The sequence below is a fragment of the Amblyomma americanum genome, chromosome 3, assembly GCF_052857255.1.
Source record: "Amblyomma americanum isolate KBUSLIRL-KWMA chromosome 3, ASM5285725v1, whole genome shotgun sequence".
Lineage (NCBI taxonomy): Eukaryota > Metazoa > Arthropoda > Arachnida > Ixodida > Ixodidae > Amblyomma > Amblyomma americanum.
In genome coordinates, this window is record NC_135499.1 from 10,169,015 (window position 1) to 10,194,095 (window position 25,081).

A 25,081-nucleotide genomic window follows, 5' to 3' on the forward strand; every position below is an offset into this window, starting at 1 on the left:
ATCGCTGAGACATCCAAGAACGTTCTCGAGGCAAAAACGATGAGATAGAAAATGCTTTGAGAAGACTCCAGGTAGCAAAGGCACATCGGCCATTTCTGGCCTTTATTTTTGATGAACCAGCGCGAAAAGACCATGGACAAGTAGAACAAGGACAACGTAGAAAAACGAAAGTCGTAGCAAACGACAGACACATGCGGCTTCGTGAAATCATTGAGACAGCTTTGATAATAGCATTGAAAGAACAGTGCATAAGCAAACCTTGAGTTTTACTATCTGAAACAGAATTTGCCTATCTGTCATGCGATGCCAGATTTTAGTCATGCAACCAATTTCATCATGCCCCTTAAGCTGTGCAAAACTCCTTCATCAGTTGTTCACTTCACTTTTACTTCATTGTTCATTTTATCTTTATAGCTTTTTGCTGTGTTGCTTATTGACCATTTATTTACTTTATCGTTTTTAGCTTTTAAGATCACGTCTTTCAGTTTTATTACCATGGGTTTTTTGCCATGTTTCTTGTTGACCGTTTATCTCAGCAACATTTAGTTTTTGCCTTGTATCGTTAAAGAAGAGCAGCTTTGCTGATTTTGCTGACTACTGCTTTTCCTTCTTGTCTTGGCACAAAAAGTTTTTTCCTGCCTGTCGTGTTGTTTTCTAGTTATTTGGTACCTTCTGATACATTTTAAAGATCAGAATGATCCTTGCCTAGCTTTCTGCATCACGTGTCTGGACTGGAAACTAGAAATATGTTGTCCCTGTTTCTGCTGAAACATAAATCGTTCAGTGCTTCCGTTCACGTCTTCCTTCTTCTACTACTTGTCCATTGTCTTTTCACGCTAGTTCATCATAGATCATGGAAGACCAACTAGCTGAACAGCAAGTATTGCTCCTTTCAGGCCGCGGAGGATGTTGTCCATCATGTGCTCAAATGTGGCAGGAGTTTTGCACGGCTTAAGGGGCATGATGAAATTGGTTTTCTCCCAATCAGCTTTAGTTGTCAGCACCTACCAGTACCCAGAGTGCAGATCCAATGAAGACAAGTACACCGCTCACTGCAGGTAGTCAAAGTAACCATTGATACGAGGCAGAGGGTAGACATCCTTCCAGGTGGTTTTGTTCAGCTGGCGGTGGTCTACCTTACGAGTATGTCTGGGGAAACCCATGGGTGTTGAGAGGGCTGGATCACTCTGTGGTGTAGCATGCTGCTTACTTTTCATCAATCATGCGGTGCTGAGCGGCTGAGACTCGGTAGCGGCTGTGGCACAACGAACCATGGTTTCCAATGTTGGATGTGGTGGAACCAATCTTGTGTGGCCCATTGTTTGGTGGGAGTCAAAATGTGCCGGACTTCTGTAGTAAGGCGACATGCTGGGCACATTCGAGTGGCATCAGAGCAGCATCAACATAACAGTAAATATAAAAGAAGTGGGGTTGGGTCAGCAGCTTCAAGGGGAGGAGTGAGGGTGCTGATGTGATGCACATTAGGGTCATCAATAACAGCAGAAGTGTCGATGACATGAACCATGCCTAGCGATTCTCTCCAAAGGAAAGTGGTGGAGATAAACAACAGGTGTGCATCGCACAGAGCACTGAAACGACAAGAAATTGTGAGCACGACATGCGGGAACAGTACAGGTTTGTGATAGGCACAGAGGGGAGAAGTCTCCAAGAGAACAGCACAGCTTGGGGCCACAAGAACAACAGAGGGAACAGGAGATGCGTCCAAGAAAGCGCCACATAGAGAGAGGTGAGAGATCAAGGTGAGCGTGTGCACTGTCGATGATAATATGATCCATGTACAGAAAGTCCCGCACGAAGATGACGTGAGAGGAGGGGTGAACTGAATAGTGCAGGAGAGCCTTAGTATGATGAGGTGGGCGGTGCACACAGCTAAACGTTGCATGTGTTCAGCATTGGCAGTTCGAAGCGAAATGTTGAAAGCAGTGTTGTCACTTTGAAAGTTTGCCACGCAGGTTGCGACTAATGTTGAAACACCAGTGTCAAGTGGCACATCAAGAGTAACACCTTCAATGAGCACGTCAATAATGTTCACAGGGGAAGGCTTGAGGCGGTACTGCTGCATTGCCTGGTTCTCTTGGGGGGGACTGGATCCTCATGTGTGGTACCATCAAGCCACATGGCCGGGAGCACCACAGGCTTAGCAAATCGGGCGCTTATCTTGCTTGTGTCATGGATTCATAGGTTGCGGACTGGTGCTAGTGTTCACTGAAGAGAGTCACAATGAGGACGAAGAAGCTCTGTGAACAGCTCAACTTGATGAACCATGTAAAGCAAATAGAGAGCAGTGCTAATGGCTGTCTGAAAATGTTTTTCACAAGTGAGACTCATAATATGGAATGTCCCTTCCGTGTGATCGTCCTGGAGTCTGGTATGGGACAGAAGTGTACTCCGGACTTCTTGCAGATTAAGTTAAAATTGCTTAACGTGTCCAATTCATTCATTCTACTGCCGTTATTAAGTTTATAAGGGGAAGTGACCACTAGAATTTCACAACATTTTTTTTTGTTGACATAACAGATCTGTTTTATTCATTGCCGTGCAAAGGTCTACTCTCCTGCATCAAGGCTACAATTGATGAGTACGGTGCTGTTGATTATCTGAACGCCTGTGGTGGGAATACAGCTGGCTTTTATAGCTTTCATCATTATGTTTTACCTTTGTGTAAGGCTAGCACCGCTAAGCCTCCTTTGCAGTATGGTTCTGCACACTCAGAGTTGGTCAAGAGAAATATTGTCATTTCTTTCTTGTCGAGCGCTCCATGCAAGTCTTGTGAAGATGGTATGGAAGAAAGTGTTCAAGTGCCGGCGGCGTGTCTGGAGACGGCGGGTTACTGGAAACATGAGCAACACTGAAACTTTGGCTTATTGGATCATATTTCAGAGCACTGCCAGTGCCCGTCTTGTTCATCGCCCCTTGTCTTTCATGCTCTACAACTCTGAAATATGTACCCGAAACATGTTGTATTTTCAGTCGTTGAAAGACAGCATCGCAGAAGGAAGGTTGTATCATACACTAGTGACAAATAAAAAAAAGGCAAAGAAAAGATAGCAGTGATTTTCTACTTGCATGAGATTTCTCACAAAGTATAATATACTGGTGTCAAGATGATGTTTATAACGCCTAAAAAGCATTTGAGTTAGCGCAAGTGTATCTTGCTCATGTGAATGCAGAAACCATAATTATCATCATCAGCCTGACTACGCCCACTGCAGGGAAAAGGCCTCTCCCATGTCTCTCCAATTAATCCTGTCCTTTGCCAGCTGCGCCCACTGTATGCCCGCAGACTTCTTAATCTCATCCGCCCACCTAACCTTCTGCCGCCCCCTGCTACGCTTGCCTTCCCTTGGAATCCGCTACATTACCCTTAAGGACCAACGGTTATCTTGCCTTCATATCACATGGCCTGCCCAAGTCCATTTCTTTCAGACTGCATTAAACAGAGTGCCTACAACCCCTGCAGGCGGGGCGTTGTCTACAATATTCCACTCTCATGAGGAAGGTACTAGCACACAGGCCGAACCGGCAAATGTTTGAACGTGTGTTTGCAAAAGCGCAACACAAAGGTCTGTAATATTGCTAGAGGTGGCGAACTGGCTGCCCATTGTTTGAATGATTGTATCAGTGTGCAAATGTGGCACACACAGCAACGTGTGAGACTTCGTGAAAAGCTTGCGTGATTTCAATAAGCACCCGATGATTAGAGCACCTTTTGGGGGTAGGTTCAGCTTCACAACACTCATTGATTAGCATGCCATTTTACAAAGACAGCCTTGAAGTAATATCGCGTAATTTGTCACACTTTTCTTCACAGTGCTCGCCAACTGTTAAGAAACAGCCGCCTCCATAGGTACTTTTTCAAGTGAGAAAAATATTTGGGAAAGTTTTGCTTACTTATGTTTCTATCACTACCATGCTTGCGGTTTGTGTTGTTTTAAAGATACGTCACCTTCGAATTGACGTTTCATAATTTCAGAATCTGTTCTAGGATGTACTTAGTTATTCTTCACGTAGGGACGACATGATTGGTGCAGTGTGAAGTCAGAAACCTGCTTTGAAAACTCTTGGTTACAAGTATTCTTATGGGGCTAGCCCTACTTTACGCCTCCCAGTTGGCTTTGGCTTGTATAAGTGCTGCCTATGTTTGTAAACACGGTGTTGGTTAGATGTGTGCTCTTGATCTGCTATGAAAGCTTCTTGTCCTGGTCCTCTGATGTTTCTGTGCTATATTTTCCGTGTAACTGCTTTGATGTCCACCTTGACTAGCATGTCCCGAGTGCTTGGCTGAGTTTATGCGGTCCATCGCAGAAAAGACGTGGTTGAGACGGTGGTGCGTTGTGTGTTGCAGAGCGAGTTGCGGCAGCAGCTGTCAGAGCAACTGCGGCAGCAGGCACAGGCGTGCACAGAGCTTCGAGAGCGTCTGCACGCAGAGGCGGATGCTGTGCACCAGAGGGCCAAGCAGCTTGAGGCACTGGACCGCCAGGTGCAGCATCTCTCTTGGCTCTTGGGCGAAATTAAATGGCTAGTGACAGCTGACTGATAAATTGCTCTTTGGGCCCCTAGATGAAAACAAAACCTGGCTTGTGGAGTTGCACATGCTGAGTGATGCTCTGCACCCTTGCTATCCAGGCCCAGGCAGCCCGTGAGGAGGAGCGCAAGCTGCTGGGCCGGGGCCTGTGTGCATGCCGCAGCCAGCTGCTGAGCCTGCGGCGGCAGCACTTATCCCTGCGGGCACAGGTCAGCGAGGGCTCTCTTCTGCAGCCACAGGCAGACCACCTCCGGTAAGGTTCCCACCTACCAACAACTGCACTTGTTGCGAGTGGGACTTACTTCATGCTGTGCAGGACAATGCACAACAAAACACCATGTGAGAGGAAATCAGCTCTGATGACAACAATGCTGAGAGCAGGTATCGAAAAGCTCTCCCTTGGTATTGATACGAAGAAGAAGAGGGCAGTGGCACAAGGCGGAGTGCTCTCGCTAGGCCGGCAGCCGTTAAATTATATTTCATCTGTCACCATGTCGTTCTGTTCCTTGGCTTGCCACCTCGTATCAATATTGAGCAGGAATGTCCTGCCAGATGTGCACATTTCAGCCACTTGCCTACAGATGCCATACAAGTAGCAACTGGGTTTACACTCGCACAGGGAGACACCACAAAACACTGCGTATACATACTGTATAAACGGGTGTAAGGGCCGGTCCCATGTACTGGCCGCATCCTGTTTTCCAGAAGGAAATATTAAAAAAAAAAGATCTGCGTAAGGGCCGCATCCGAACTTTCCACAACCCATGCAGGAATAGCCTTCGAAATGCACGCACCATAACACCATAACCTCCGCGATCAGCTCCGGCTCTGAGCAACAGTGCGCTTGGGATGTTAGTTCGCCATGTAATCTAGAAGAGTGCGATGAGGGGCTAGTTGGTACGACATTATGGGAACAATGAATAACTGCGCAAAAAAGGCGGGACAAGGGAAAAGAACCACACGAGACAAGCGCAGACTAACAACTGGTTTATTGCACCAATGCCTCCTTTCTTCGACAACAAAGCACATGCGCACCAACCACAAAGACAAAAGACATAATCATCTCTTCAATCCAAGAAACTCGAACTCCTTGCGGTACAGGTGTATGGAACCCTCGCTGACACATTTGTCAGGCCCTAATCTCGCGATTTCCAAGGCTTCGGTAACCTCACGTTCTCTCTTATCCCTCGCGCATCCGATAACCTTAGTCCTGCTGAAAAGTGGAGTGCATTTTTTTGTCGTCATGCTTGCAGGTCTTACAATGCTTAGGCAGATGCTGCCTTCAAGAATCAGCTAAGGAATTGGCATGCTCTAATAACCTAATGTTGATGCAGTGGCCAGTTTGCCCTACGTACACCTTGCCACAGATCAGGGGAATCTGATAGATTACATTCGATCTGCATTGCACAAACTTGTTCCTGTGGTTGGTGCTACACTCAATCTTTGTTTGCCTATCTGGTATGACCAAATTGCACAAACGCGACAGCTTGCAAGGTGCCGAGAAAAGGACCTCTATGCCGAATTTACCGGCGACCCTCTTCAGGCCATGCGAGACCCTGTGAACATAGGGCATAACTTCATACTTCCGCCTCTCCTGTTCATCTGCCCCACGAGGCTTTGAGTTTGGCCGGAAGGACTTCAACAGGGACTCGGCAACACCCCGAAGGAGGGCCAGCGGAAAACCGGCGGACCGAAGGCGATCCAGCTGTACAGTACTCACGGATTGAAATAGGACATTCGGAGCGCGTGGCCGTCGCTTCATGGAGCGCCGCCCGTAGATGCTCATGGAACCAAGGTGGTGCATTGTGGTATGGTGCGAGGGGGAGAACATCTACAAAGCAGAATTGTTCCTTCCAGTCGCCAACGAGCCGGCCTGTGGTTTACCACATGCCTGCGTGGCACTGCAAGGCTTGCGCTTCGAATGTCCTATTTCAATCCGTGAGTACTGTACATCAAAGCTAACCTTAACCTTATGAGGGCAGGACTTGATTAACGAAGCCCTGAGGCAAGTTGATGCAATACCCCTCTTGACCAACTTTGAATGGCACGAGTTGAAGGGAACGAGTGCCTTTTTCAACCTAGGCATATACACCCAGCATAGGTGGTCAGGATTGTTAAAAAATAATTTTGAGTCTAAGAATTGCAAACAAGTGTTATCAGGAAGTTCAATGGTAAAATTAAAACTTGCAAAAGCAGACTTAAAAGATGCTAAAACCTCCATTGCCACCTGCGTCAAGGTATCATCGTGGTCAGTATTTAAAAGAATTAAAAAGTCGTCGACGTATTGGAACATCCGAACGATACGGTCATCAGAAAGTACCCGTGATTGCGAGCGGTCAATTTCGGCTAAAAGGATCTCAGATAAAACAGGAGCTACACACGACCCAATATAAATGCCGCGTTTCTCCACGTAAAATTTATCCTGAAAACTCACAATCGTTGAAGAAAGATATACCTTAAGCAATTCCAAAAAACCTTCCACAGAAATACCACACGCATTCTGCAAAGACAGCACCGGATCGTTCGATACAGTTCCGGACTGCGCGGAACAGGTCATCATGGGGAAGGGAGTAGAACAGTTCTTCGATAGTTGGTGCGCATGTGCTTTGTTGTCGAAGGAAGGAGGCGTTGGTGCAATAAGCCAGTTGTTAGTCTGCGCTTGTCTCGTATGGTTCTTCTCTCTTGTCCCGTCCTTTTTGTGCTGTTACTCATTATTCCCATAGTTCACCATGGTTGTGCTCTTCGCGTGCTGCTGCTGAGCGTTGAAATTGTAGCATGATGGACAAGCACCTTAATACCTACACGGCTGGGAGTTTGCTCTCGAACAAGTCAAGCATGCGGTGGGCAGGAAATTCGACATGGCCTAGAAGTGCGTCCGACAATGATGCAGTCAAAAGGATGCACTGAGCAGCACACGGCGCAAAAAGTGCACTTTCTGATGAAAGCCGTGCAATTTCCCGAACTGGAAGAAGAGCTGCTCTGCTATGTGATGGAAGTGCAGAACAACTGCTAAGCATTGACAACAAACGTGCTGCAAGACTTCTTGTGGGATGAGCATGCACCAGAGCACAGCACCAGCTCGGAGTCGGAAGATCCTAGAGTGATGATTGAACATAGAATAAATGCCGCTCGTTCTGTGACTGCTGTGTTTTGCTCAAGAAATATTTTTTTGAAAATCGCATGTACTGGGCCGCATTCCGAAAATTGGCCCTCGAATCTGGAAAAAAAAGTGCAGCGCTTACACGTGTTTATACAGTGTACACCCTTTGTCCGTAAATTTCCGAGACTGATTTATTTATTTCTATAGAAATGATTCCCCAAAACAAATGTTGGTGCTGTAAAGACGCAAATCAGACGCACAAGAAATGTGGACAGGCAAAATCTTTGTCGACACAGCGTAGCTCCAAGCCAGGAGTTTGAGAGCGTCAGCTTCGTCTTCTTTGCAAACTGAACTGCGTCAGCTTCGTCTTCTTCAGCTTTCTCTCCTTCGGCGGCACTGGCTGCTGGGGCAGCAAACCCCAATTGTATGTCTTACAGTGCGTATGTGTAGCACCATCTTTCGGGCTAACCTGAGCTATTTATGTTAATTGGCAGCAGCCGCTAGATGGCACTACATGTAGAAAAATATGTTGTCACTAGTCGTCTGCATATTCTACTGTGAGTGAATGTGGAGAGATGGAAATTCACCTCGAACAGCGTGTAAACATAAAATTCTAGAAAAAATTTAGAGTTCTAGAATAAAATTTAGAGTTCTAACTCATTCAAAATCCGCTTTGATAAGCTAATTATGAACAAAAAACAGTTTGTGATGTGGGGACCTGCCCTGCAGCCCCCTGAGTTTGCTTTCCCGCGAGGCACCGTGCAGCAGCAGTCTCACCCCGAGGATGAACGTGTTCCCTTGCCAGTTACATTAACTGGCAAGAGAGGGCGCCAGCGTCGCTGCGCGGGAGACTGCTGAAGCCCTCCCGCGGTAGATGGGCTCTCTTCGGCCGGGAGAATGAGCCTGAGCGGACGCGTCGCTCGGGGCTCCGCTCTTCGCCGACGGGGCGAAGAAGCGACGGGGAGACAGGCTCCCGTACTCGTCCCGTCCGGCCTGCGGAGTTTATATCCCTTGCCCTAGCGCGGGCGAACATTCGCTCGGAACCTTGCTGGTGAGTCGGACGCCCTCGATTCATTAGCGTACCTTGTTGCTAGCTGGCGTTATTGTTTCTGTAGCAATAAATGCCTGTTTGTGTCAGCCAATGTGTCGTTCCTTTGTTCCCCCAGAGCAAGGCCCGCCGTGGTCGGCGAGCGCTCGGTAGCGTACGCGATCACGGGGTGGGGTCCGGGCGGCTTTGAACCGTGTCAGCCGCGATTGAGTGGGGAGAAAGTACTTATCTCCCCAATTCAACCCCACATCTGGCGCCCAACGGTGGAACTGACTCCGTAACCGAACAAAGTTCATAGCACTCACTGCAGTCGCAGAAGCTGTTGATTCACCAACCTTTGCAAACTTCTGAGCGTGCCACCCCTGCCCCAAGAGACAAATCAGTATCAGTTTTACTAACCAATATCCGAAGCTACTTCTCAAAGAAAGACGCCGTTGAAGCTATTTTGGATGACAACAGCACCGATATCGCGATCTTTACCGAAACATGACTCGCCCTTGATATACAGAATCAAGAGCTATTGCAAGATAAGCAATCTTTCGATTTTTTCCGGCGTGATAGACCTGGGCGCAGGGGAGGTGGCGTGATGGTCCTCGTTAAGCGTACCTTAGTTTCTTCTGCTTTTGAAATCACTAGCAATAGCGAAATCCTTTGTGTGAACGTTTCACTTGGTCATTGCACTAATATTATCATTGCCTGCTACCGAGCTCCTGATTCTGATCACTCCTTTATTGAAGACTTAGGTACCATTCTTTTTCACATGAAAAACCAGTTTCCCTCCGGGAACCTTATAGTTTGCGGTGATTTTAACTTTCCATACATTGATTGGGAGAACCTAAGTGCAGACTCACGCCATTGCAGAGATTTTTTGGATCTTATTCTCTCGTTTAACCTCTCTCAAACAGTCAGTTTTCCATCTCGTGGTAGTAACACCCTAGATCTTGCTCTTGTCTCAAATCCAGATTTAATCCAGTCATTGTCATCCTACAATGGTCTTAGCGATCATAACATAGTGCTGTTCAACCTATAGATTTCAATCCCTCCCCGACAGCATTCAGTAAAATACATTCGTGATTACAGCAAAGTCGATTTTTCCAAAATCAATGATGAACTGGCTGAATTTCTTCCAATCTTTTCAGAGTCCGCTCCTAATAGGTCTGTTGATGATAACTGGCGTTCGTATAAAGAAACAATTATCTCTCTAATTGACTCATATGTACCCCTTGTCTGCATTCGTGGTGATGCCGGCAAACCATGGTTTACAAATTCCTTAAGAAAATTATGTAACAAGAAAAAACGGTTATTCAGGGCAGCTAAGAGCTCGAACTCGGCTCTTAAATGGGAAAAGTACTTAAGCTGTCTGCATAATTATACGAGGCTGCTCAGGAGCACCAAACATAATTTTCACAACAAGGACCTACTTGACATCCTCCGAAATAACCCAAAAAAGTTCTGGTCTTTGTTAACTCCCAACCATAGCGGATTGCATAATAGCACTTTATTAGATCCCGACGGTTCTCACGTTCTAAAGGAGCTCCGTTCAGACGTAATGAACGAGTACTTCTCGTCTGTTTTCACTCAGGAACCGGTTACAAATATTCCTTTAGTGCCCAGCTTAAATTTTCCTCAATTGATATCTCTGTTGATGGAATAAGTAAATTAATAGATAACTTAAAGGTATCAAGTGCCCCTGGGGCCGACAACATATCTGCCAAAATTTTTACAGGTACCAAACTAGTATCCAGCCGTATCCTACAAATAATTTTCACGCAGTCTATTTCCAGTGGCCAAATCCCGTCCGAATGGAAGTTAAGCAGAGTTGTACCCACCTTTAAGGCAGGAAACCGCTCCGATCCGTCCAATTATTGGCCTATCTCGCTAACGTGCATTGCATGCAAGCTCATCGAACATATAATTTACTCTCACATTGCAACGCACCTAGATAATAATTCTTTTTTCTTCTCTAATCAACACGGATTTCGTTCTGGTTATTCATGTGAAACTCAGCTTTTCGAATTCACGGCTGTTTCCATTATTATTCACGACTGACCTCCACTCAAACCTAGACTCATCCCTTCAAACAGACATAATTTACCTCGATTTTTCTAAGGCTTTTGACCGCGTTCCCCACCAGCGCCTCATGACCAAACTTTCCTGCCTGTCTCTGGACCCACTATTATTATCATGGATTCACTGCTTTTTAACTAATTGTTCGCAATACACCGTCATTGATAGTCATCCTTCTGCCGCTACAAATGTTACCTCTGGAGTCCCTCAGGGATCAGTTCTTGGCCCGCTTCTGTTTTTAATCTTTATCAATGACCTTCCCGCTGGAATTTCGTCATCCATTCGTCTGTTCGCAGATGATTGTGTTCTCTACCGTCGTATTTGTTCTAATTAGTGATCAGTCTCTGCTGCAGGATGACTTAAACTTAATCCAAAACTGGTGCTCTACCTGGCTCATGAAGTTGAATGTGGCTAAGTGTAAGTTTATGCACGTGTCCCGGAAACGATCTAACTTGCTCTACTCATATTCGCTAAACTCGACCGTGCTTTCACAAGTTGAATCTTACAGGTATCTTGGCATCGAAATAACAAGTAATCTGAACTGGTCAAAGCACATCAAGTCATTTGCTGCACGCGTTTCCAAATCACTAGGCTTCATTAGACGATCTCTCACATTTTCTCCGCCCATGGTTAGACTAATCGCATATGAAACATTTATCCGTACCAAACTTGAATATGCATCGACTATTTGGAACCCCCATGAAGAATACCTAATCCAGGCATTAGAAGCAGTCCAAAACCGAGCTGCTCGTTTCATAACATCCAAATATGATTCTCGGCTGAGCGTTACTAATATCAAATCTTCCGTTGGTCTAACCCCCCTGTCATCACGGCGTAAGATAGCAAGACTTTGCCTTTTTCACAAACTTTATTATAAATTTCCCGCAATTACGTGCGAGCCTTATTCTGCCCCCCTTGAGATCCTCCCGACGTTTGTTTAATTGCAACAGTGTTCAGCGTATTCATGGTACCACTAACGCCTTCAATAATTCATTTTTGCCAACTGTTATATCCGAGTGGAATGTACTCCCTGAGGATATAGTCAATGAAACCAACTCAGTAAAATTTAAACACTTTTTGACTGCTTATTTCTCTCCTCAATTCCTGTAGAATGCCTTTTATTTACCTATTTATTGTCTTGGTAATTTCAATGCATTTACTGTGTTTATTTGTGCTTGCCATTTATATTTGTGTTCTATCTTTGTGACCCGTTATTACCATTTGTCCCCCCCCCCCCCCCCTTATGTAATGCCCCATTGGGGCCTTTAAGGGAAAATAAATGATGATGATGATTCTGTGTGAAGCTCGGCAAGACAGCCACACAGTCGTATGAGCTCCTTCGTGGCGCTTACGGCAATGAGACATCATCGCGGGCACGAGTTTCGAGCGGCACAAGAGGTTTGTTTCGGGGAGAACGTTGGTGGAAGACGACACAAGACAGGGGCACCTTTCAACCTCGAGGAATGAAAACAACGTGGCTTGGATCAGGGAAATCGTACAGCAAGACCGCACCATTACAGTCCGCATGTTGTCAGATGCTCTCGACATTAGTAAGACAACATGCTACCAAATTTTGCGTGAGAACTTGGGGAAACGAAAGCTGAATGCCAGACTTGTGCTGCACTCCCTCACACAGGACCAGAAGGACACGTGGGCATCAGTGAGCGCTCATTCGCTCTCCGAGGCAGAAAAGGATGCTGCATTCGTCGACAGCATCATCGCTGAAGACGAAACATGGTGTTCTCAATACCATCGTCAAACAAAGAGGCAGAGCGCCGAATGGCGGTCCACAAGCTCTCCGGCATCGAGAAAGGTGCGGCGACAGAAGACCAAAACAAAGACAATGCTGATAGTTTTTTCGATGCCAGAGGTGTCATACACCACGAGTTCATCCCACAAGGGCAGGCGGTGAAAGTTTTATATCCGCGTGCTCCAACACATGCGTGATGCACTGCGATGCCGTCGCCCTGACTTATGGGCATCTGGACAATGGAGCCTTCCCCACGATAACGTAAGTCCGCACACTGCTCTCAGTGTGATAAAATTTCTCGCGAAGCACAGCGTTACTGTACTTCCCCATCCGCCATACTCGCCTGACCTTTCCCCATGCGATTTTTTCCTGTTTACTCGTGTGAAGAGAGCCCTAACAGGTCGCTGGATGGGGAGCGTGGAGGCTATTCAAGACTCCACGACAAAGAAGCTGACAGCCCTGCCAAAAGAAGCGTTTTCCAACTGTTTCAAAACCTCAAGAAGCATTGGAAGCTGTGTATAGACTGCAAGGGAGACTATTTCTAAGGGGTGCTGGACAAATGATTTCAATGTTAAACGCATTTTCTTAATGGACTCAGTCTCGGAACTTTACGGACAAAGGTTGTATATGCAGTTCAGCTCCATCTATGCAAAAGAAAAATGATGCGTGGCATTATCTCTGGCAGCAGCACATGAGCACTGCATTTATAGATATAAGGAAAAAATCTAAAAGCACAGTGCGAGACATACAGATGCAGTGGAAAACAAGCAAAAACCGCCTTATCCTTCTGTTAAGTTCCAGTTCCTGAGAAAAAGTGCTCTTTTTCATTGATGGTGTGTTGACACGGTCGTCTTCTTTGCTCGCTATTATCCTGGCCTATAGCTGAGGATTGAGGCTGCCATGGTGGCTCTGTAGTTATGGCGCTTGGCTTTTGACCCAAAGGACGTGTGTTCGATCCCGGCCTAGAACTGAAGCTTGGGCAAGTTGGTAATCCACTGAGCAATAGAGCGCGATTTGAAATGGGGACGAAAGAGGACAGACGAGGACGAGTGCTGACCTACAACTGAAGTTTATTGCTTGGATTGCGGAAATATATGACGAGCTCAACCAACAAAAGGAAACTTGTCAACAATCACCAGAGACGATTCGTACTACAGCTGTTGATGGCGACAACAGCGGCATCGTTGAGTTGTTGCTAAAAACCTCAGTTCATTTTGAGAATTTTGCGAGTTGGCTGATTGTTGTGTCTGCTCTTCATTTTCGTTTCTGCGAAGTATGACCTGCGTGTTTTGCTGTTGCAGTCCCTGCAGTGTATCTCTAGGTGGCCTTTCAACATTTCGTGTACATTATTGTGATGCTCTTTAAGGTGCTTATTGAGGCATATTCCGGTTTTCCCTACATATTGTTTATTGCACAATAGAGGGATAAAGTACACAGCCTTCGTGATGCACAAATTAATTTTTTTGTTTCATGAAATATTTTTGTGCAATTATTTTCGATCTGTTCACTTTTCTGTAATTCTTTCCCAGTTTATCAGGGGCTGAGTAGACTACTTTAACATCTACTTGATTATTTATCTTCTTCAGTCTATGTGAGAGGCTTTGGATATATGGAACAACTGTTAGCTTTCCTTTTTTCTGAACGGCTGCAGACGATCCATCATTAATGTTCCTTCTGAGTGACTTTAAACATACAAGAGTCGATTCGGCTATTGAGACAAGTGTTCATATGTTTTTTTTTTTGTTCGTTTAGCCAAGCAATAAATTTCAGTTGTAAGTCAGCGCTTGCCCTTGTCTGTTTTCTTTTGCCCCTGTTTCAAATCACGCTGTGTTGCTCAACGATCCCTGCTACGGCATTCGCATTTTGGAAGGCGAAATGCTAGAGGCTCATGTACTGTGCGATGTCAGTGCATGTTAAAGAACCCCAGGTGGTCGAAATTTCTGCAGCCCTTCTCTACGGCGTCCCCATAGCCCGAGTCACTTAGGGATTTAAACCCCCATAAACCTATGGTTGAGGCTTGGGAAACAGTGAGCAAAGAAGAGAACTGTGTCAGCACACCATCAATGAAAAAAGAGCGTTTTTTCTTAGTCATTGGAACTTAACAGAAGGACAAGGCAGTTTTCGCTTGTTTTTCACTGCATCTGTGTGTCTCACACTGTGCTTTTAGAATTTTTCCATCTATCTATAAATGCAGTGTTGATGTGCTACTGCTAGAGATAACGTGATGCATCATTTTTTCCTTGCACAGATAGCGCTGAACTGTATATACCTATATGTATACGCAGTGTTTTGTGGTGCCTCCCTGTTGTCCGCGTTGGTTGTCACACTGTGTGAGTGTAAGCATGATGTACCAACTAGCCCAGTGATTCATTTTGAGCAAATAGCAGGGGCCATGGTTAGCTCTCTGGTGTCCTAGGACGAAGGACAGTGGGAAAAGGGATGGCCTGTGCGTGGGTGCATGGTGCACTTTGTGTAGAAAGTGGCACTCGATACCCAAGCTCTGCTGTCTTACCCTTGGCAGGTAGGCATGATTTCTCACTCACAACTTCTGGTTAAGCGGTGCCACTTGGTGGGAGATAAGAGAAATTTCATCAAAAACTAGAAGAGCACAATTAAGGACAATTATTCCCACCAGTTCTGTAGCGCAGTAGTTTAGAGCTTTGGTTTTGAATCTGGAAGACAACAGTTCGAATCCCTGGGTTCAGGAAAATTTTGTATTTTCTTTTATAGGGACGGTCAAATGGTTTTTTGCGAACTTGAGGTTCTTTAAGATATCGAATCCATGAAAGTTGTAGGTAAATCATGCCAAATAGTTTTACGCTAGCATTTTCAGATAGTGACGTAATCACCGATTAAAACTGCAATGATAGTCAGGTTTCTCCTCAGTGCGTTGCAGAACCTTGTGATGACGTCGTTGTTGCCGAAACTTTAGACATTTGCTGCTATCGCCCACGAGCTGGCGTGTGTTTTCCAACACCACCAAACAATGCCTCGTAGGCTTCACCTTCTGCGGCGTCGGTTTACTTCCTTGAAAACAACATTTTCTTGGCTGGAAATGCAGTGCCGCCCTACGTGAGGTCATCATTGTGTCCTCTGCCCATCGCTGCGCACTGCAGAGAAGCCTGAACGCCGATGTGGCTTTATTCTGCGATTACATCACCATTTAAAATCCTAGCACAAAAATACTTCGCATGCTTTGCCTGCAAATTTCCCACATTCCACCCCTTTAAACTCGTCAAATTCTAAAACCTCTTCACCTGCCCTTTAAACATGAAACATTAACACCATGTATGGTAACGAAATACTAACACCACTTGTCCCATCTTGCCTGAGATTGTTACCGTTAGGGCTGCCTGAAATGCTTTTGAACCAAAATTGCCTTTTAGTCCTTTGATGGTTGAATTGTTTCGAAGGAAACTTTCATATATGGTGGAATAAATGAAGTGAGTACAGATGGGAAGAAATGGGGAGAAAAATTACGGGTAGTATTTTGGTTACACGAAGTCGGAAAGCCATTGCTGTCAGTAGAGACAAGACATTGCATGCTGCCGTAACACCATGTTACCAGGCGCCTGAACAACTCGAAATTCAGTGAACCTGGAGAGTAAAAACATCCATGTCAGTGTCAGCAATCACTGAACAAAGGCGAGCAAATAAATATAGATATCAAGATTTGGAAACTCTATAAACCTAGAGAGTAACAATATCCCGTGAGCGTCGGTAATCATGGCTGTCAAAATTGCACTGCTCGTGTTGGGCACTGCATTCAAGAGAGGACCTTGAAGAGCAACTTCAGTACTAAAGCTTTTCAGCTAGCCCTAGTCTGTGTCTGTGCAGCCACTGAGGCTCGGCAGCTGAACCGAAAGGTGCAGTTCGATACCGGCCGCGGCTTGTGTAGTGTGTGATGTCAGTGCACGTCAGTTACTTTTTACTCGAGTGCCTGCTGGTCAGACCGAAGCGAACGAATTTCATTAAGAATGTCAGCCTGTGTTTGCACCAACGACGGTATCTGCATGACAGCCTCAGCCATTTTCTGTTCTTGCTCAGCTGAAAGAGGCCCAGGATTTTCTTTGATATCACCACAGCAAAGTAAATGCATTTTGATAACGTCAACAGAACTTTCACAACAAAACCAAAGAAAAGTTATTATGTCAAGAGCAAATGTATACAGACGTAGAGTGGGATCTGACGCCAGTTTTTTTAATGCTTTGCCATGTACATTACGATAGGAAACACCAACCTGTAGAAATACTGCGTGTAAGCTCCTGGCGTCCATGGCGGCACCAGATCCCGAAGTGGCTAGCAGGGGCGGGAGCTTAAGTAGTTTTCAGCCTTCAGGTGACTGTGGTTGCCAGCACGTAAGGCGGTCAGCAACTGGCAGCGCTGGCTCTTGGCGAAACCAGGCATCGATGAAAGCCGGGCAAGTACATTCTATGTAGATGGTATCGTCGACAAGGGCGTAACAGCAGATATGAAAGACTCACGATTTGTCGGAAAGCCCGCATGTTTGGACAAAGGGTGTGGCCTGCTCTTTGGACAAGTCTTGAGCAGCTGTGCTGGTGCAGTCACTGTCTTCTTTTTTTTCCGTGGACTTTAGGATCACAACGTCATCAGGTGAACATGGGGTGTGCTTGAGGGTAGCCTTTGGTCTCTGGTACTCACTTTTCACGCTGCGTCACTGTCTTGCAGTGTAGCCAACCTTGCTATACCGTAGTGGTGGCTTTCCCCTGGCATGCTTTGCTCGTTTGCTGCTGTAGGCAGTGTGGGAACCAGCTGCATCTTCATTTTATTTATAGTGCAGTGGTGACAGGATCAGGCATCTTATGATAGGCATGTGGGTGCAGTGTATTCTTGCTTCTAGGGTACAGATAAGCTTGTGTGTGTTTATCTTGTTCACCGTCTCTTCTTTCTTGATGTGCTACAACTCAAAAATAAGGTTCCCATTTGTTGTGTAATGATATATAGAATGGCTTCACGACACCCTTAGAGTTCAGCATATCTGTGTCCAACTATAATGCATTCACTGGTACAAACACCATTTGCTGAATCTCATGGTGGTAATAACAATCATGTGTGTTGCAGGGAAGCTGCCCGGAGGTTGGCCGAACAGGAGCGAAGCTGGCAGGAGCGGCAGAGACACACAGACGAGCATTCTGCATGGCTGCAGCAGCAGCTTGAGCAGGCAGTCCTCAAGAGTGCCAAGCGTATGCCTTCTCCCAGTTGCATGCATGAATGGGGGGGGGGAACGTTTATGCTGCTCACCTCCAGAATTCTGAGCACCTAGTCTGTTTCTGCACCAGCAGGACCACCCATATCAGTACCAATTGTGGTGGTGGTGCCATGTGGGCAGTCAACAGACCCGGGTGAAACGAATGATAGTTTATATTGAATGTACGACACTGTTTCATCACTCAGTGATGAAACAGTATACTTCACATGAATACTGATGATCAGTATTCATGTGAAATATAGTGTCTACAACAAACTGCACATTGGATATTTTAAACTCTGAGTGAGCTCCATTGATCCGCACCCAAGTGTGACGGTGCACAGGCTGCGCCAGTGGCACCAACTCCTGGCAGCTGTGCCCAGTCACACGAAGCTGGATGAGGGAAAGGGTGCCCTCTTTGAACTCCACGCCTGTGCCCTGCCTTGCACTGCAGCCCTCCTTATCGGCAGGTGGCCCCCCACGTGACCAACTATGCGTTTTGGGCCTATCGCACTTCAGGAGAGAGTAGTAACCAGGTAGAACCACAACTGCCATTGGGCCATGTCGGGCGACGAGGGTGAAGGGAAGAGTGGCTTACAAAAGCAGTGCGATATCTCTGGCACCACACTCCTCCTTTTAGAGCGTTGCTCTTGACCCGTTTTTCTAAGCAGTGGTGTGTGCGTCGGCATGATGCGGTGCCACCGTCATTATTGGCAGTGAGCCATGTTGCTGCCGTGGCAGTTCCTGCAGTTCTGCCAAGCGCGCCGGTTGCGATGGCTCACTCAGGGACTTGCCAGTGCACCAAGATCCTGCAGGGCCAGTAGCTGCGTAGCGTATTTCTGAAAAGTTCTTTGCTTTCACACCACAGTGAGCTTTCTTTTTAATCCTCCATGCTTTCTTCGCGTTGCGCGCTCTAGCCTTCAGCCCCCCAAGAACTACACAGGGTTTTCTATTGATATTGAAGAACTGTTTTAGGCCGTTCCCCACCAAGGACTTTTAAGGGCTGTCAGGGAAACCATCCAGTCCACCAGGGAAGTCTATTTTCAAAATTCAGCAGGAGTGAGCGTTGACAGTTTCATTTCCAGCGTTTGTAGCGGTCCTTGAAACCCTTAAAAACCCTTGATTTTTAAAACGCTTTATTCAAGGCCTTGGAAACCCTTGAATTTTTTTAGGTGCTGGGAAGTCCTTGAATTTTACGCTCGGCTAGGCTTAGCGGAATTGACAGAGCGTCTGGCCACATTCATCAAGTCCTAATCCAAGTCTTTCCAGTCTACTTGTTTCTTGACCATTTCCTCGTGGTTAGCGTGGTTCACGGGCTGTGAAGAAAACTTCCCAAGTTTTTCCGCTATGCCAGGAAGGTGCAAGTTTCAGCGGTCCTGGCTGGACCGCTGAAACCGCTGAACAAGTATGTGCAATGTACCAGATTGAAACAAGTAAGTTTGCCTAAGTGTATTGCATTCAAACGTGTGTGTGATGCCTGCGCTGATCCGCTGACGCCAGCAAAGCTTCAATTTGCTCTGGGAATTGCAATGATATTCAAGCCATTTTTGACTGAATACCAAGGTGACAAACCTCTGGTGTTCTTTTTAAAAGCAAAGGACCTTGAAAGTGTTGTGAGAAAACTAATGGCAAGGTTTGTAAAGTGCTCTGTGGTAGCAGCGTCTGCTGGAATCTTGAGGCTCTTGAAGATTGACATCGATGATCCAAAGAACCATGCTCCCCTTGAAAAAGTAAACATTGGTCATGCAGTAGAACAAGTTGTGAAAGCTGTCAAGATAAGTGCAAAGGATGTGTTTGCATTTAAGATGGAGTGCAAACAGTTTCTGATTACTGCAACAAAGATATTCGATAAAAGCCCTCTAAGATACCCTCTTCTTAGGGCGCTCTCTTCTTTAGATCCTGTGCGGATGTGTTCCAAGGCCGGATGAGTGCCTTACAGGCTTCAGGAAAGGATTGGGTGCCCTCATTGAAGCAAACCGGTTGAGCGAGCACCAGCGAGATGCAGTTCTCATCGAGTACACAGAGTTGCTCCAGGAAGAAAAGCACACCCTTGGATCATTCGAGAAGCATTCCAATGCATGCAATCTTTTGAAGTTCCGTTCTTCATGCTCAAACCTCTGGGGTGTGGTCAAAGTTCTGCTTATTTTAAGTCATGGTCAAGCTACTGTAGAAAGAGGATTTAGCATTAATTGCCACATCTCCATTGAAAACATGAAGGAAATGTCTTACGTGTTGCAAAAAATTGTGTGCGATGCCATAGATAAGGCGGGAGGCATCCTTAAAGTTGCAATAACAAAGGAGCTGCGGACATCTACTTCAGCCGCTTGGAACCGGTACCAAGCGTACCTGGAGGAGCAGAAGCAGCAAGGAGCTCAGCAGTTGAGGCAGTCAAAGAGAAGCCTTATTGAAAATGAAATTGAAGCCAACAGACACAAGAAAAAGTAACTAGAAAAAACTATTGTCGACTTGACGGCAGCTGCAGACAGTTACTCCGAAAAAGCTGAAGCAGCAAATGACATCACATATATTGTGAAATCAAACAGTCTTATAAAAACTGCGAAAGAAAAGATGCAGGACCTTCAAGCAATTGATCGCGCGATTGCAGAAAAACTTCAGGCGCTTTCTTGATATGCTTAACGAGTGTGTCCTTCAAGGAAATGTGTGTGTGTTTACTGATATGTGTTTTAAGGTGGTATATGCCTCTTTCCTTTTTTCTTTTTCAATAAAATGAATGATTTTGTTGTTGAAGAATTTCTTTTTTGGTCCGAGCTGCTAAACACAACATTGTTTTAGGTCCTTGAAATTGCTATGACAGGGCCTTGAAAGTCCTTGAAAACCCTTGAATTTTTTCAACTAAAACTGCTACGAACCCTGATTTCGTTGTTGGAATTTTACTTGAACTTGACCGCTGTTGTGTATGAAGGAAAGTTCTTTATTCAGAACAAGGGCATTTGCATTGGCTCCTCTGTAGCGCCCGTTCTTTGTGATATTTTTCTCTCCTTTGTGGAAGTCAACATCAGATGCCACGTTGTTGAACCGCGCATAGTTTCTGTACACAGATATGTTGATGATTTCTTGGTTATTCTGAAGGATATTTCTAAGCATGAGACAGACGCCGCAGTCTCAAGGACTATGTCCGTGTTCTCAGACCACAGCCAAGGTTTCAGTTTCACCAAAGAAGTCCCGACAAATGGTGAACTCCAGTTCTTGGATCTTACGATACGGTTTCTTAAAGATGGCTTGTGTTGGATGTATAATCCACATTCAAAGAAAGGTTTGCTCCCTTTTGACAGTGCTCACTTGAAGATCGTGAAGCGGGCAATTGTTTCGAAGTCCTTGCAAGTGGCTTTGAACAAATCGTGCCCCCATATGGTCTCGTCAAGTTTCAGCGCTCAAGTTCAGCGGTTAAAAGAAGCAGGATACCCCTCTTGCATGGTTTCTTCAGTGTGTGAAGCCATTCTGCAGAATTTCAAGCAAGTTCCTCAAAGTAGAGATCCGGTTTCACGCAACCGTGTGGCAGTAATACTGTACATCCACAAGGTTTCGCACAACCTTAAGAAAGCAGCAGGCGGACATAACGTTCAGGTCGCATTCTCAGCCCCATGCAAACTTTCTAGGCTTTGCGCCATGAATAACTGAGAAAAACAACCGGCTTGTACTGTGAAACATCAAAACAGCTTCACGCAGTGCAGGACTCATGTTGTTTACCAGATTCCCTTAAGCTGCGGGCTCATCTACATTGTCCAAAAAGGTTAATGTTTTAGTGAGCGTGCCAACGAGCACTGCCGAAATCTGCGAAATAATTAACGAAGCTTCCTAGTGGATCACTGCAAAGCTTGCAGGAATTGCCACCCTGAGTTGGACAAAACTATCTTCTTGAGGAGTGGAAAGGACAGATTCGAGAGAGGGGTGGTGGAAGCCTATTATATCAGGAAAGAAGTGAGCAGATGCGTCAGCAACCTATCCATTATGCTTAGAAAAGAGGAGTTCACTTTGCTAGAAGGATTTTTGTAGGTTCTTCATTTTGTCGTGCACTCCCTTCGGCATTGGGTACTATTCTTTCTGACGATGTGCCGTTGTTTGTGCGGATTCCTGTTCGCATTTGATCTTTTTAACGCAGACTTTGGTTCGAGCCTGTTTTTCACTTTTTTTTTTCCATGTTCCTTCTTGGTCATCGGATATCATTCATATGGTTGCTGGTTGACTGGCTCCGGTTGTTAAAGGCTTTCTGCACTCATCACGCCGGGAGAAGCACATTTCCAGAAAACACAACCTAAAATGCATGGAGATATTGCAAACAAATTTTGCTTTTACACATCATCAGCGTATTTTGTTATACAGTAAAACCTCGATAATTTGAACTCTCTTAATTCGAAATCCGAGATAATTAGAAGAATTTATGCTTTTCTTTAATTGGTGATGCAAAATTGACTGGATAATTCCAAGTGGCAGTCTGTACTAGCCTGGTTAGTTTAAAGATCTATGGTGCTACTTGGGTATCTGTGACCCTGATTTTGTCACAAACCGGTGAAGTGACTGTCCCTCGAAGGGTGGTGCCCCAGAACGATGCCGATGCTTGATATGCGAAGCATGCCAGCCCCAATGCGCCCAGCACAAGTACCTGAGTGAAGATTGGTTCTTCTTTCCCCTGTCATCTTCTTCTTCGGACTTGTGGGATTTTACGGAAGCTTGAGAGAGATCAAAGACAATTTATTTATAAACAGGAAAGTTTGGCATATGCTGGGGAAGGTGGAACTGTGTGTATTTAAAAAAATGACTGGGTGTAAAATGAGACAAGCAACTTTAGCACTGCCTAGTCGACATGTTGCTCATTTTGTAAATGCTTGTGCTTTTCCTATAGCTGTGGCTTCTTCCGGCAGGTTTGTTTTAGGCTGAAAAAAAAAAAAGAAAAATTTGTTAACAGCTAGTAGACACGAGGGCACTGGTGAATAGGGTGACATGACATGAGTGTTGAGTTGGACTGCTCGGTGCTTCTGTGGTGTGCCATGTCTCGCGATCCCATGTTTTCCAGTGTCCTGTTGTTGTTGTTTGCACAGTGGAGGCTGAGGTGGCAGCAGCTCAGCGGCAACTCACGGACATCCGTCGATCAAGCGACAAGGAGCGCGAGCATCTGCAGTCTGTTGTGGAGGAACTGCGCAAGAACATCACACAGGCGGTCAGCGAGAAGGACACCGCACTGCGAGATGCTGCTGACAGATTTCGAGGTATTCAGTGCTGTGTACCTTTAGTCTGTTAGTATTTCAACAAGGACATGGTTAACTGGAAAGGCCTTTGCCCTGCAATGGGTGTAGTCAGGCTGGTGATGTTGATGCTTTTGAAATCTCCACCAGGGGTTGGTTTCCCTGCAGATAATTCTTTGTTGGCGATCTGGAGGAGGATGGGTCGAAATAAAGCACGATGGCGTTGGGCAACCCACAACCCATTCCTCCAGTCTATTGCAGTGCAAGCAAAAAATGACAGATGTGCAGGCAGCGGGATGGTAGATGTCTTTCTCATGGTCCTGTGGCTACAGATGCGGTAGCCGGTGTGGTTAACACTCATGCAGTGGATTGCAATACAACTTATGAAAAAGTAAGTTTATATGGTGCGAGAATCTGGCACCTGGTGGCAGTGGGTCTCTCGTTGACCAATCCTTCATCATATGTTGCTTGGATGCAGGGACCTCATCATCACTCACTCCACGACTTCATTAGATCGGCCAACCTTTTTTCCATTCCATTTAGCCATTCTTTTTTTTTTTTTATGCCCAAAAATGTTGCGGTCCCAATTCCTGTTTTCGAATGTGTACAGCTGTTTGTTTCAGCATTCTTTTCTGTATTTACTCTTGAAGAGGTCACATCAGTTCCCAGGCAAGATCCATTTCTTGGTTTCTATCTCCTGAATGGGTAATAATGAGGCAGGAATGGAGTCACTCCTGAATAATGTTAAACTGTCTTCAAGTTGTGATTGCCTTTGCATTGATAACAGATCAGTTAAAACATTTTAGGGAGCATTTTCAAGTATTGCCATTACTCCTTTTCTAGATCATAAACATTTGGATCTATCCTCATTGATTGATGCATTACTAAAGTGGACCTGTATTCAAAACTGGTGACTCCTCCAATCCTTTTAACCATTGTTCAATATCTTAAACAATTGCTATATCCACTCTCGTGAAACATGTCATTTACACTGATATTACTATCTTGAGAATCGAATATAATAATCAAATAGACTAAAACCTCGTTAATTAGGGCTTCAAAGTGGAAAAAAGTGTCCGGATATCAAATTACCAAATGGCCTTCCCAAACTTCTAAAAAAACGTTCCCATGAAAGTAAAATTTATTTTGTGAAAACCTGGGTAATTGATATCGTAAAAATTTCATGTGTCGATTTTTCGACGTTCGGCCAAATGTTTAAATTCATGAATGCAGTCAGGTATATTGTAACCAGAAATGGTTAATAATGCCCTGCAGGGTCGTCTGCAACATGCAGATGATGGTGAGTTGCAACACCTCAGCTTCTCGAGCATACGCAGGGACGTCCCCACTAGAGGATGATGATGATGAGCAGTGCGTCACCGTTTACCCTAGCACCCACGTTTAGCCGTGTGTGGCATCGCCGTGTCAGGGGAAAAGCGGGCCTGGTGACTGAGCCGATGCCGAGCGTTAGGACCTTTAAGGCCCCTCGGCAAAGGCAACACACCACTTTGGCCCCAGCTTCCTGTAGATTACCCCTTTGGCCTGACCCGACGGGGGGAAATCAGCAGTCGGTTTTGTAGCAACAGCTACATTTCGATAGCATTTCGAGCCTTCAGCGTGGTGGTGCCATGGCGGTGGCGGTGTCGCCATCCTGTGGCTGCGCCGCCACGCTGTCACATGGTTGGTCACGTGGTGCGGAGCAGCTGCTGGCGACGCGGCACCATGGCTGATCACGTGGTTGGTCACGCGGTTGGTCACGTGACCAAGTTCCACTCGGCCAGCTGTAGCTATCGCGTCACTCCTGGTTTAACCAAAGCTAAACCACCGCCAATTTTTTCCTGTCCTCCCCTCTGTCTTTCACTTTCCTGTTCCTTTCACACAACTCTGCTGTCTCCTCCTCTCTTTGTTTTCCTTCTTTCCTGGTGGCTAGGGTTAACCTTGTGTGGCCAACTACCCTGAGCTGCGTGATATTTAATTATAGTTGGGGTGTACAGCTGGCGTGGGCAGCACTTACTTGCAAGTTCCTGTCCCGTCCCCTCGTTGGGCTTTATGATGGGTGGCTGGCACCATAGCCGAAAAATACAATTTGCTATGGCCCCTCCTCCCACACAAAATGGTCACGCTTCAGAAAGAGTGCAGACCTATGTCACAGCAGAATTT

The 25,081-nt window shown here is 45.8% G+C and overlaps 1 protein-coding gene across 18 annotated transcripts in view; it reads left to right on the forward strand.

Annotated features, from left to right (window-relative positions):
- LOC144124450 (uncharacterized) overlaps positions 1–25,081 on the forward strand; it is a 425,125-nt gene that overhangs the window by 219,198 nt on the left and 180,846 nt on the right. For all 18 annotated transcript variants that reach the window (XR_013313175.1, XR_013313176.1, XM_077657111.1 and 15 more), the window contains 4 exons: positions 4,367–4,501; positions 4,648–4,799; positions 17,594–17,715; positions 22,778–22,945. Coding sequence is in view for 16 of the 18 variants with exons in the window: in XM_077657111.1 (XP_077513237.1) it covers positions 4,367–4,501; positions 4,648–4,799; positions 17,594–17,715; positions 22,778–22,945 (577 nt within the window). In the remaining 2 variants the exon portion in view is untranslated. The remainder of the gene's footprint in view (positions 1–4,366; positions 4,502–4,647; positions 4,800–17,593; positions 17,716–22,777; positions 22,946–25,081) is intronic.